Genomic DNA, 12,668 nt, shown 5'->3' on the forward strand with positions numbered 1-12,668 from the left:
CCTCGCTGTGTGTGTTTGGACTGGCATGCGGGATCCATGAGCCCCACCTGCAGTACATGTAGGCTGTCCTGCTGCCCTCAGTGTCCCTTTCGGCGTACCAGTCAGGCCTCCCCGACGTGTCGGCATATGGAAAACAGGAGGGAGTCTCCATACATTGCATAGATTCCACATGATCTGCCGAATAAACAAGATAGCAAATAAAAGTTACTGTAGAACCTTTTATTGCCTATAAGTGAAAGTGCACTAAAGCATTTGTCAGTTTTATAGGCAGCGGGTTGAACTCCGTATTGGATCTGAATAAAAGGTTACTAAGGCTAATGGTGCATTCTTATTTATTTTTTATCCCCCTGTGATTTGCACACGGATTAGACAGTGAGCCTGGCTGGCATCCAGCTGGCATTCGATAAGGAGGATTCAGTGAATGTGTTTCTGCTTGTTGGTGTGTAAGGGGTTGCAGGGCTGCCATGTGTCACTTTTCAAGTGAGTTCTGGCACCAAAATTGATACCTCTGTCAGTGAAGCTCAAGGACTGCACTTACACTGCAGGACAGCTGGCAGCTACTGACCCTAAATCACTGCTCCTCTGCTGCAGTGGCTCAGTGATGACAAGGCAGACGGGTTGAGTGTTGGCAACATAAATCAGATTTTGATTCCTTTTTTCACTGAACTGCAATTCAGATAAGACAGGGCTGTGAAATGGGCACTTCACCCCAAAATCAAAAATACATATTTTCCTCTTACTTGCAGTGCTATTTATCAATCTAGATTATTTTAATGTGAGTTGCAGAGTTTTGGAAATATCGGCCGTAGAGATTTCTGCACTTGACTCGTCGTGCTCAAATGCAAAACATTATACATTTTAAAAACACAGCAGCAGTGTTTCTTTGTAGAAATCATGACCCGGTTACTCAAGATAATCCACAGACCTTTTTGTGAGTATGTAAGAAGAATTTACTCTCTAACGAACTACACTCTCCAACCATTTCACCGGCAGAAGGATGAGAGGCTCATGCTCTTGACAGCACAAGATGTAAACATTATTTTCGGCCTAGTCGGCTGAACTGTGATGTTAGCTCGCTCAGCAGTGCTGCGTGAGCAAGCAGTAGATGCACACTGTAGAGACTGTTTTCTTTCTACGGAGCTTCACCCGCTGAGTGTACCACTGAGCTCGCTAATGTTAAAGCTCACTGAGGAGGGCGCCATTAATGTTTACATCTCCGCTGTCATGAGCACGAGCCTCTCCCCCATGAGTGGTTGCGCGTTTCCTTCTGTGCGGTGATAAAGTTGGCAGGTGTAGTTCAGTAGACAGAAATTCTTCCTACATACTTCCTACAAAAAGGTCTGTGGATTATCTTGAGTAACCATGTTATGATTTCTGGAAAGAGACATGACTGCTGAGTTTTTCAAATACATTTTTTGAACACCGCAAGCTGAGGGCCATCTAGTTCCTTTGCATTGGAGAGAAGGCAGACATTTCTACGCCTGATATCTGCAACACCCTGCAACTCACACCAAAATAATCTAGACGGATAAATAGCACTACAGATTAGAGGAAAAATGTGTATATTTTGTGTTTTTGAATTTTGGAGTGAACTGATGCTTAAAATGTGTAAAGTTTTCAGAAGGTATTTGCAGGACCTACACTTCCATCACTATATTTTTATATCAGAATCTAAAGACTGCATCTTTATTTCCACTTTACAGCTGCTCTTTCGTAGTTTGTAGCAGTTTGCCAGTTTTGGTTAAATCAGATGATTCCATCAGGCACAGTAAATTTGCAGCCCGTGTGTGTGGGTGTGTGTTCACTGTCCTGCGGCTGTACAGAGCAGTGGACCATACTCATATGAGATATCATCACGTTGTCAGCCCCCAGTGTGTGTGCACCTGCGTCAACTGTGATGATGATGGTGATGATGGTGATGATGGCGTATGTGAGTTTGTTCAAGGTGAAGTTTTATTCACCTGATGAGAACATGTTAATGCATCAATGTAACTGAAATGAAAGAGGCTCTGTATTTCCTCTGTGTGTGTCCACAGATTGTGCTGCTGAGAGGTCATGTTCACAGTCTGGTGCCCATTCTCCTAGTCAGTCGACATCTTCGCACACGCTCTCCTCTGCCAAATCCAAAGGCTCTCTGCGCAGACAATCCAAATCAGTGGTAAGGTCTCTTATTTACAGTATAATGGTATATGTTGTCTTCTCACTCACATGCTTGAAGTTGCTTCACGCAAGATTGATTTCCCACATTTTGCACATTTTTAACATTGAAGTTGTCAAGGAGGAAAGCCAAATTTAAAATCAAAATGTGCAGGTCAAATGTTGAGTGGATATTTTTAATAATGCACAGTATATGTGCACATAATTACAGATTTTATTTTTTTTGCTGATACACCCCATGAGCTTTGTGTCTGTGTTTCTGTCTCAAACAGGAGATGTCTGAGAACGGTGGAGGTGGGCAGCTGATGGTGAAGGCCCGCTTCAACTTCAAGCAGAACAACGAGGATGAGCTGTCGTTTAATAAAGGTGATGTGATTCATGTGGCGCGGCAGGAGGAGGGAGGATGGTGGGAGGGCACGCTCAACGGCAAGACGGGCTGGTTCCCCAGTAACTACGTCCGGGAGATCAAACCCTGCGGTGAGTTGAGCCACATTATCAGGATCATGAATTCCTGAGTGTGACGGTGCTGTAAATTTCCCAAAGGAGAGTTTGTATAATATTTTATATAATGTACAATATATAAATTTCACTAATGTTGCATCGTAACCTGCATTTAACACTTCATTTTAAAAGTGCAACGATGCTGTAACAGTAGAGTATTATGATGCAACGGCATTATTCTTTTTTATTTTTGTTTTTTAAATGCGCTCTAAAGAACTGTGATCTTGCAAAATAATAAGCAACTTAGTTTAGCTTTTTGTCAGGGGAGGATAACATGACATTTTCAACATAATTTGTGTCATTATTCACTACAGAGGTCGTCTGAAACACATTTCCCTAAAATAATCTTTTTTTCCTCAGTTAGATGTTTAAAAATCGAATTAGATTTCCAAGATGGTTTATTGTCTGGATACTTAGTATAAATCTTTTTGATGATTATTAGGAATTAGCTCAAAGGAGCTCTCTAATCCTCGTTCTTGTCTCCTCTACAGAGAAGCCAGTGTCTCCTAAAGGAACCCAACTGACCAAGAATTACTACAGTGTGGTGAGTCAAAGTGACATGTGATGTATTTTCATGCATATCTCAATAATACCTCAAGAAGGGATTCATATTTATAAAATGTGTTTGTCATACTTATATCTTGACTATTTTTTAGTTTAAAAAGTGGCCCAAAAAAAACAAAATTTAAATTACTAGCATAATAAATGAACTAAGATCTGGAAAGTGATAGATTTCAGCTCATGCTGACTCAGCGACCATGGGATAAGTGTGTCTGCTTGTCATATTAGTTTTCTTAATTTTGTTTATATGTCTGTATTTTTCTAGTTTTTAACTAACTTTTTAACTTTTCACTTTATAATTGAACTTGAAGGCACAGCTCATCCTTATATCAAAAATACATATTTTTCCTCCTACCTGTGGTGCTGTTTATCAGTGTAGAGTCTGTGATATCGGCTGTAGACGTGTCTGCCCTCTCTCAAATATAATACAACTAGATCACATGACAGTAGATGCAAGCTTGCATCGACTGCTAGCACACCTAGCACCAATGAGCTAGGTAACATTGCAGCTCAGATGAGGGGGCCGTTAATGTTTACGTCTCGCACTGTCACGAGCAAGAGCCTCTTATCCATGAGTATACGCAAGCTTCTTACTGTGCCGTAATGCAGTTGGCGGGTGTAGAGAGAAAATAGTTCCTACATGAAACTGTTCACTAAAAGGTCTTTGGATTATTTTAAGTAAGTGGGTCATAATTTCTGGAAACGGAAATTGCTGTTGAGTTTTTTTAAATGTATTTTTTTGGCGCTTTGAGCACCACAAGCTGGGCGCCATCTACCTCCATTATATTTGAGAGAAGGCAGACATCTCTGCAGTCCATACCTCCATCACTCAGCAACTCTCATCAAAACACTCTAGACTGATAAATAGCACTACAGGTAAGAGGAAACATGTTTCTTGTTAATTTGAACTGTACCCTGAAGATAGCCAAAGAACTGATGAAGTATTGAGAATTTATGACAAAAATCACAGATTTTCCTGATTTAAACCGTTTTTCACCTGACCATTTTACTTTTGAGAAATACTGTGCTTTCCTTGAATCTGACAACATTAAGTCTTCTAATAATTGTGCTGCTTTTGCAGGTGGTACAGGACATCTTGGAACATGAGCGGGAATTTGTCAAAGAATTACAAACAGTGTTGACTTGTTACCTTCGACCCCTGCAAGCAAGCGACAAGTAAGAGCAATGACAATGACGGATTCATCACCTTAGGCACAGGGCGACGTTAACTACCCGAAAAATCTCTTTGGTTAATTAGTTGATAACGTTTTCGAATTAAAAATATATGTACTTTACTTTTATACTACATATGAAATTAACATTTTCTGAAAAATTATTGGATTCACTAACATTGTTCCTGGCAGTAATTATTGTCTGTGTATATTCAGGCTGAGCAGCGCAGACAGCGCCACCCTGTGTGGAAATCTGGAGGAGATACTCACCTTCCAGCAGGGGCTGTGTGCAGCTTTGGAGGACTGTACAAAGTAAGTCACGTTGGACAAAAACCCTTGTAGTCTGATCACTTTTGTTCAATTAAGTCCTCTCAGTGGAGAGCAACATTTTGTGTGTATACCCTGCTGTCCCTGCTCTGTGAGACGTAATCAGATGCTTTTAAAAGACCATTCGAGTTTTCATTTATGTTTTACAGTAGCTCATTTAGCACTTTGCACGCATAACACACATTACCGCCACTGTTATGCAAAGCATACCATATTATATTTTTGCAATAACGTCCCGTCTCCCAGACATCTCTATCTACTTATTTCTTCATGGTACAAATACCAACTTGCAAAGACTGAAAAAAAAGTTTGAAATGAATAATTGCTGATCCTGCAGCAAGTTATTATGTTTTCACCTACTGATTTAATAAATCCATGTCTTTTGGTGCAGTAATGCACTGATGGTGAAACCCCAAACAAAGTCACTGGGAAGTAATGTCTGCATAGGGTGAAAATATATTCATACATTTTCAAAAATATGGTTTGCTCTTGAAAAATTACATACAATTCTAAAAAAATGCTGTAAATTGAAAGGACCACCACAAAGGCAAAATGCTCTATCTTGCAATGTTAACAACAGAAACAAAAATTGTGACTCCACCCCATGATGCCACTCCAAAATTTAATGGGTTCTTACTCGGCCCATGCTACACCTTTCCACCAAGTTTAATGAAAATTAGGTGAGTAGTTTTCCCATAATCCCGCAGACAAACAAATCAAACCAAAAGCAGCCTTCTTGTTGGGCGTGACTAGACTAGTTTGAGTCGTAAATCTCCCCTAAATTCAGCTTTGTGGTGCTGCAAGGCCTGTTTTCTGGCAGGTTTCAAAACTGCAAGAACTGTCTTTTATTCTACCTGTCAGTAAAACCATCCTGAGAGGATAAAACTTCCAGACGCCATGAATAATGACAGCTTCTTAGTTACTGGGGAAAAGATTCAGGATGTCATCACTGCAAATATTCCTCTTCATAGCTTTTTTTTCTCTTATTACTCCAGCCCTTTCCTTCACTCTTTCACCTCTCTAACCTTGTCTCCGTCTCTCTCTTCGGTCTTGCAGAGTCCCAGAGGCGCAGCAGCGAGTGGCGGGCTGCTATGTAAACCTGATGTGTCAGATCAAGACTCTGTACCTGGCTTACTGTTCCAGCCATCCTTCAGCTGTTTGCATCCTCACTGATCACAGGTCAGCCCCTGCACACAAAACAACGCACCACAGCCATGCACCAGCACAACAAAGAAAAGTCTGATTCTGAGTCACGGGGATATTTTTAGAATTGGGTTGAATAGTGCAAATTTATAGCCCTCTTGTCACATAATGAATTTGTAATGTCATTAATTTTAATAGAGGCTCATGTTTAACAGTAGGGCTTGGCAATATAATAATATATTACAGTATATATGTTGCATGTGTTGTCTTGTCCTGGTTTTAAAGGCGGCATGACAGTAAAGCAATGTAATCTTCCAAACCCCCCTGACCGTTCTAGCTGTATTGTTATCAATACAGTCTATTTAGTCATTATAGTCACATGACTAATGGTTAATAATAAAAAAATCTCATTGTGTAAATATTTTGTCAAAGCACTAGTAGTCAATACTACAGTATCATCACAATGTAGACACAAAGTATTTGGTCAAAAATATTGTGATAATTGATTTTCTCCATATCACCCAGCCTTAGTTTTGGACCTTTTTAAATTGGCTTTTATGTGTAGTGGTGTTAGACTCACTCAGCTGACGAAGGCTACAACTTTATAGTAGTAAACAAGGTTTTCATTATACAGAAACAACAGCCTTCCATAATATAATAAAGAATAGCCAGGGTCACAGGATAATTTTATGTGGCCATGAGATGATTTCCTGGATAAAAAAATAAGGAAAAAACAATGCTCTGCTACATAAATCGTCTTTATTTATCAAACTCTTCTCTTATTTTTTTTTCTTTGGAAATACCATATGGTTTTACTTCAAAAAGAGTTGCAATGAAAAAGTCTGAGAAGGAAAACACTATTTAGTGAACTGCTCTCAGCTGCATGTGTTAAGGAACCAAATGTTTACAAAGGTTTGACTTGGCTTATTTACCGTATATATCTGTATGTTTTATGGTAATTTGTTTGATATATTGGAGAACAGCTGGCACGGGTCATTATTGTGTGATTTCTAGAGCTGCTGTATCTTGTTTTCTGTTGATGAGCTGTAGTTCAGCTTTGAAACACAAGATGTCACAGTTCACATCTATAAATGACTGGGAGGCTGAACTGAGTCTGAGCTGTTACAGAGAGTCCCCGCTTACTTAGTTTCCTTTAATCCAGTTAATATTAAAAAGCATGATTTGCACTGAGTGGGACCTGCAGTCAAGAATATGTTTTGCACACATTGATCACAGTCACAGTGAAATAACAAAACAGCCATGGTGTAGTTTTATTCAACATTGTGAGCTGCAGATTACGTTGAATTACACACAGGAAGCTGACTGTTGACAGGATACATAGAATTGTGGTTTTGTTGACAGGCGAGCGAGGCGCCTTTTCACAGTAAGCACATTTGCATTTCAGTTGCAGGAGCCCTTTTTTTCCTGACATTCACATTTACTCAAGTTCGTGTTGCTACAGGATGCAGTCTGATTGAAGTTGTGGACCATGGAAACATGAATGGTTACTTTTTAAGCTTTTCAAGATTGCCGTGATGTAAGCGAGTTGCAGAAAAAGTGCAAGAAGAAAGTGATGACCTAATTTGTTCTCAAATATGTGAATCTTAGTCCTCCTGTGTGTGAAACGATGCTACGTATGTAATGTCCAAACGGTTTTGGCATTTATGGTTTTACAGTATGATAATGTACCATCAAAGTGTGAATAAGTTAATTATTCACACTCACACAGTTGCTTGTGGTCTAATCTCACATGAAACAACAGGTGTGATGTGTTATGTGTCTTTATCATTCGGGTCCTATTACTATTACTACACATACCCCGAAGTGCCTGCACTGCACTCAGACCTTTTCAGATTTTACAATGGTTTCTTATGGGCTTGTAACGATCGGATAAAGTCGGTTTGAAAGCCGACAACGGAACACAACTGGCTCACGTGGTTTCAAAAGGAAGGGAGACCCAAAAAATTCCCCATTTACTCCAATACAAATTGAGATGTTAAATTTCTGGAAATTGGCTGCCACAAACCTTTCTTTCCACAGCGATTTGGGATATGTAGCAGATATTTTTCCAGACAAAAATGATATGGCTGCGTTCATGACGACCTCCTCTCTCTCCCCGATGTCATATTTTGACTATTTGGTGAAAGGTATGGCTGCAAATGGACCAGTTTGACAGGGACATTTCCATCAAATTCAACTGCTGACCTAAGAGGAGGGGGGTGCAGTTGGGCCATTAATTACCATGGCAACGGACACTTAAACACACGCAGAAAGTGTCATCCTGGTGTGTGCATGACCTTTCCAATGCGAAGTGATGTCTGGTCCACTTGTCCACTAGTAATTAAAGGTTAACTGACCCTTCATATTGCCATCATTGGCCCCTGTGACCCCTCAGTTTGAGGGGGCCCTGAGTTGGCCCTTGTGGCAAATTAAAGTTGCCAAGTTAGTAATTAATGGTCCACTCGTGGGCCCTCCTCAGGAGGGAATTGTACCCTTTTAAAGTGTTATTTTTCAGTTTTAGAGTACAAATGTGGATTTGTGTTATGTCTGTTTATATACAGTAGATGTATCTCCGCTCTGAGGGGACACATAATGCACACTCTGTGGAAAGAAATCTGCCTTTGGGCACATTAAAATCTATCTTAGTTTTCAACTTAACCTATACAGATAACTTAATGTTTGAGAAATACTCTTTTGCAGTTTTTAGAAAATCTGAAACTTGACTGGCTGGTAAAATATGTGAATCCCAGTCCTACTGTGTGAAACGTGGGCTCACAGACACATTTAGTGAAAGTGATGAGCCTTAACTTTAAATCTATACTAAAATGAATGCAATGTAATGTCCAAACAGTTTTTTGCATTTATGATTTTACTGTACGATAATGTACCCTCTCAAAAATATGCTCCTTTGAAATGTCCCGCTTTATACTTTGTAGTTTATTCCCATTTAGATAATCTATCATCACCCTAATTGTGTATGACAAATGTATGTTTGTGTGTTTAACAGTGAAGAACTAGACAAGTTCATGGAGAGCCAGGGAGCCAGCGCTCCAGGGATCCTGACGCTGACCACCAGCCTCAGTAAGCCCTTCATGAGGCTCGACAAATACCCCACGCTGCTGCAGGAGCTTGAGAGACATGTGGAGGTACAGGAGTTACTAGAAATTTACCGTCTAAATAAACACCAAAGTCATATATAATGAAACATATTTTCTTTCATACTATCAAAATGTTGTTGTGCCTGTAATTTATTTTTGTGACTGCAGTGTAGACATTTAAATGATGTGGAAAGTTAGAAACCTTCGAGTCTTTATCTCTCTCAATCTCTGACTTCCTTTGTGTATCACCGCACACCTAGTATGTGCACTTGCATTAACATTTAGAGAACCTGTGCTCGAGTCAGGCTGCTGTATTTGATCTGATGTGTTGTTTATTTCCTCTACAGGACGCCCACCCAGATTATGCTGACATTGTGAAGGCAACAGCAGCATTTAGAAGCCTAGTGGTGAGTCTGGGATGTCACAGGGGGGTCTGCAGCTTAAACTAGCCTTAGACTTTTTCAATAATCAGTATGCCTCTGTCACGTCTCAATTACTGGATTGTAAATCTGTTGGATTTCTTATTGATTTCTTTAGTGATTTATCTTCCCAACAAAATTTAGGACACTGTTTTGTGTCCAAGGTTGAAATGTAAAAGTGCTTTCCAAATGTATGCATTTATACTTCGTCTCCAGTGTTTATCAGGGTTCCCACAGGTTATTCAAATTCTTTAAAGTAAATGTTTAGGGGGTGGGGAGCAGGGCCTTGATAAATAGAAATGGGCCATTGAAAGTGCTTGAAGTTATACATCTTTTACAAGGATAGAAACTGAATTTCTTTTTATTATTTTTGTTTACGTATGATTAAATAGGTTATGTTCCGCTGTCTGCTTGTGCATCTTCCACAGTTGCATCATTTGTTGTGTAATTGTTGTCTGTGAGTTTCTGTAAAGTCTGATGGTTCTCATTATAAAAATGTGCAGTGTTGTAACAGTAATTAACCTTGATCCATGTCTTTAACACTGCCGTGTTGGGTCCTTGAATGTGAAGGAATTGGAGAGTATGGCTGCACAATTAACAGAAATTTTATTAAAATTGCAGTATGGCTGAGTGCACTATCCACACTGTTGTAAATGAAGCATTTGGGTGCTACAGAGATGCCCCAATCTACAAATCATAAATGTAGACATAAGGGAACATGCTTGTTTGGTAAAAAATAATATATATATATTTTTGTGAAAGTGAAGCAAAAATTACCATTCCTACAAAAACCGCAATGCATATTGCAATATGTGCTAAAGTAATCGTGACAGTACTTTTTTTGCATGTTGTGAGCCCTTTGGGAAAGTCATTGAAAAGCCCTTAAATTGGATGTAGTAAAGAAGGCGTAGAAACCGACTAAAGTTTTTGCATTAAATCATCTCATATGCAGGTTTTTTTTTGACTATTTAAAGTTTTTTATGATGTTACCTTTGTGTGTGTTTCTTAGTGGCTACTCACAAATTACAGTGTAACATAACATAACACTTAATGATGAAGCACGGCTCTGGGGAGAGAGAAAAAAAACGATTAGCATGTATGAAGTTTTTTTTTTCTCTGCTGCATGTTGTGTGATCATGTTTTTCCTACGGTGGGTGTGAACTGAAATGCTATCTTAAAAGAGTTGGATTAGAAACGAACGACCGCATTTTACCTGAGCGAACATCTCTGTGAGAAACAGTTTCCTCCGTACAGTTCCGAGTTCCTCGTAAGAATAGATGAAGTGACTCATACGTCTCTTCAGCAGAGCTGCACAGGAAAGTGGGAAAAAAAAACCCATCACACAATACTGACTGTTGAAATTTGCAAGTCTCATTTTTTGTATGCGTTTTGGCTGTGTGGTTGGGTGGGCAGGGTTGTCACATGTCTAGCAGTGCTCCATGTTCAGAACCTCATTTTTGTACAACGTGCAGTGGAAAATGACAGATGTTGCATTGTCATTTTTCCTGTTTGAAGAGGGAGAGCCCCAGCCTAGCACCTGAAGTTGTTCTTCTTCATGCTAAAGGTTACTCTACATACTTCCTACAAAGAAATAAAAAAAAAAATGCACACAATAAATATCAGTGTAAATAGTTACATATTTTAACGCCTAACCTAGAGTGGGGTAAAAAAATCCCTGCTGCTCATTACTCATTGTTTCTAAAAGGCAAGAAACTGCCTTTTTTAGCAAAAGTAGGTGCCACATGTAATGACTAATTTGTGCTGAAACTCTCCAAATCCAAATTTACAGACAGACATGAAAAGTTATTCCCAAGTCTATCTATAGTAGCCCTATGTATCTGTCCCATTAAGTCATGAAATGTTTTGTCATCTTAACTGACTGATTCATGTATTTATGTTTGTCTAGACACAGTGCCAGGAACTGCGAAAGCGTAAGAACCTGGAGCTCCAGATCTTGTCAGAACCTGTGCGGGGCTGGGAGGGAGACGGCATGAAGAGCCTGGGTCACGTGGCCTATATGTCCCAGGTCCATGTGAAAAATGGGTCCAGTGAGGTGAGAGACGTGCCGGATTTGATGCAGTTCAGGATGATCAGAACTCACATCAATGGTCATTTTCATTCCATCTAATTGTTAGGATTTGGGGGTCTCCTTGAAAGCTGTGGATTAGAGTCCCCTGCGACCCATTCAGTCAAAGAGGATGGATAGAAACCATATAAAGAAAGCTGTCACAGGATTTATTGCATTGCTAGGCACAAAATTTGCCTTAGCATGCATAGTGAAGACTGTAGGAAGGACCTCTTTAGCTATTCCAAAGACTTTTAGAGATGGTAAAGTGCAATTTTTCATTGTAACGTTAAAATCTTCGTGTCCATTTCTCAGTGAAGTTTACCGTGTTAGACAGGTAGGCATGCAATTGTCATAATTGCCAAGTCAATAAAAAGTTTTGCACTTTTATCTTCAAATTAAGCCCGCAATCCAGACAGCTGTAGTGGCTTTCATTAGAGGAGAAATGTACAAGAAATTTTATGTTCTATTTTTTATGAGTTCAGTTTGAGATAAGTGACTCAATCATCCATCGGCTTATATATTCACAGCTTGCATGTTTTATTTTGGGCTTTTATTTTTTATCATTTGTACATCATTGAGAATTCATGGGGTGTTTGATGCAAGTAAGCAGTCAGAGAAAGTGTGAGTGGCAACTTGAGGTGAAGTGCTCTATATTTGTAACTAAAGTTTCACCATAACCAGTTCAAGGCACTGATGGTAACTTCAGTTTTGTAACTCAGAAGTTTTCCATAACTTAAAACAAATGTGAAGCATTTTTTTACCTAAATGTGTTACAGGGTTCCCAGCGCCTATGAACAGTGTGTGCAAAAATCCATCCCCCTTATTTAGTAATTCAGTATCCCCCTCGTGTCAAAACAGAAACCTATGTAGGCCCGCGCTCACATTAAAGCCGTCTTCTCTGTGTTGTGTGGTTTCTGTGTAGGGGTCGCCTTTGAGTTGGTGGTTGGAAGAAAGCCCCAGATAGACTTTTGGATTCACCTTATTTTAATCACAGCTAACCACTTTCCAACCACCGTATTAGTTACCATATTTGTTTCGGAACTCTAACTTCTTTTTATCAAATCTTATTTTCCATGTAGATAACAAGTAACAGCTTTGCCAAACTACGTTCTAGTTGGTAACTTGACCTAAACTATGATATTGTCAGCTTTAATAATTGCTTTGCATCAGTCGGTGTGACGTGAACTAACACGCTGTGGAGTTTTGACAAGCAGCATAATAA

At 39.5% G+C, this 12,668-nt stretch overlaps 1 protein-coding gene across 4 annotated transcripts in view; it reads left to right on the forward strand.

Moving 5' to 3' along the window:
• Positions 1 to 12,668, forward strand: part of arhgef6 (Rac/Cdc42 guanine nucleotide exchange factor (GEF) 6) — a 31,041-nt gene that overhangs the window by 6,613 nt on the left and 11,760 nt on the right. For all 4 annotated transcript variants that reach the window (XR_006106106.1, XM_042492828.1, XM_042492829.1 and 1 more), the window contains exons 4-12: positions 2,037 to 2,158; positions 2,430 to 2,634; positions 3,150 to 3,202; positions 4,301 to 4,395; positions 4,608 to 4,703; positions 5,775 to 5,897; positions 8,869 to 9,007; positions 9,307 to 9,366; positions 11,285 to 11,431. Coding sequence is in view for 3 of the 4 variants with exons in the window: in XM_042492828.1 (XP_042348762.1) it covers positions 2,037 to 2,158; positions 2,430 to 2,634; positions 3,150 to 3,202; positions 4,301 to 4,395; positions 4,608 to 4,703; positions 5,775 to 5,897; positions 8,869 to 9,007; positions 9,307 to 9,366; positions 11,285 to 11,431 (1,040 nt within the window). In the remaining variant the exon portion in view is untranslated. The remainder of the gene's footprint in view (positions 1 to 2,036; positions 2,159 to 2,429; positions 2,635 to 3,149; positions 3,203 to 4,300; positions 4,396 to 4,607; positions 4,704 to 5,774; positions 5,898 to 8,868; positions 9,008 to 9,306; positions 9,367 to 11,284; positions 11,432 to 12,668) is intronic.

Source organism: Plectropomus leopardus, chromosome 9, assembly GCF_008729295.1.
Source record: "Plectropomus leopardus isolate mb chromosome 9, YSFRI_Pleo_2.0, whole genome shotgun sequence".
NCBI lineage: Eukaryota > Metazoa > Chordata > Actinopteri > Perciformes > Serranidae > Plectropomus > Plectropomus leopardus.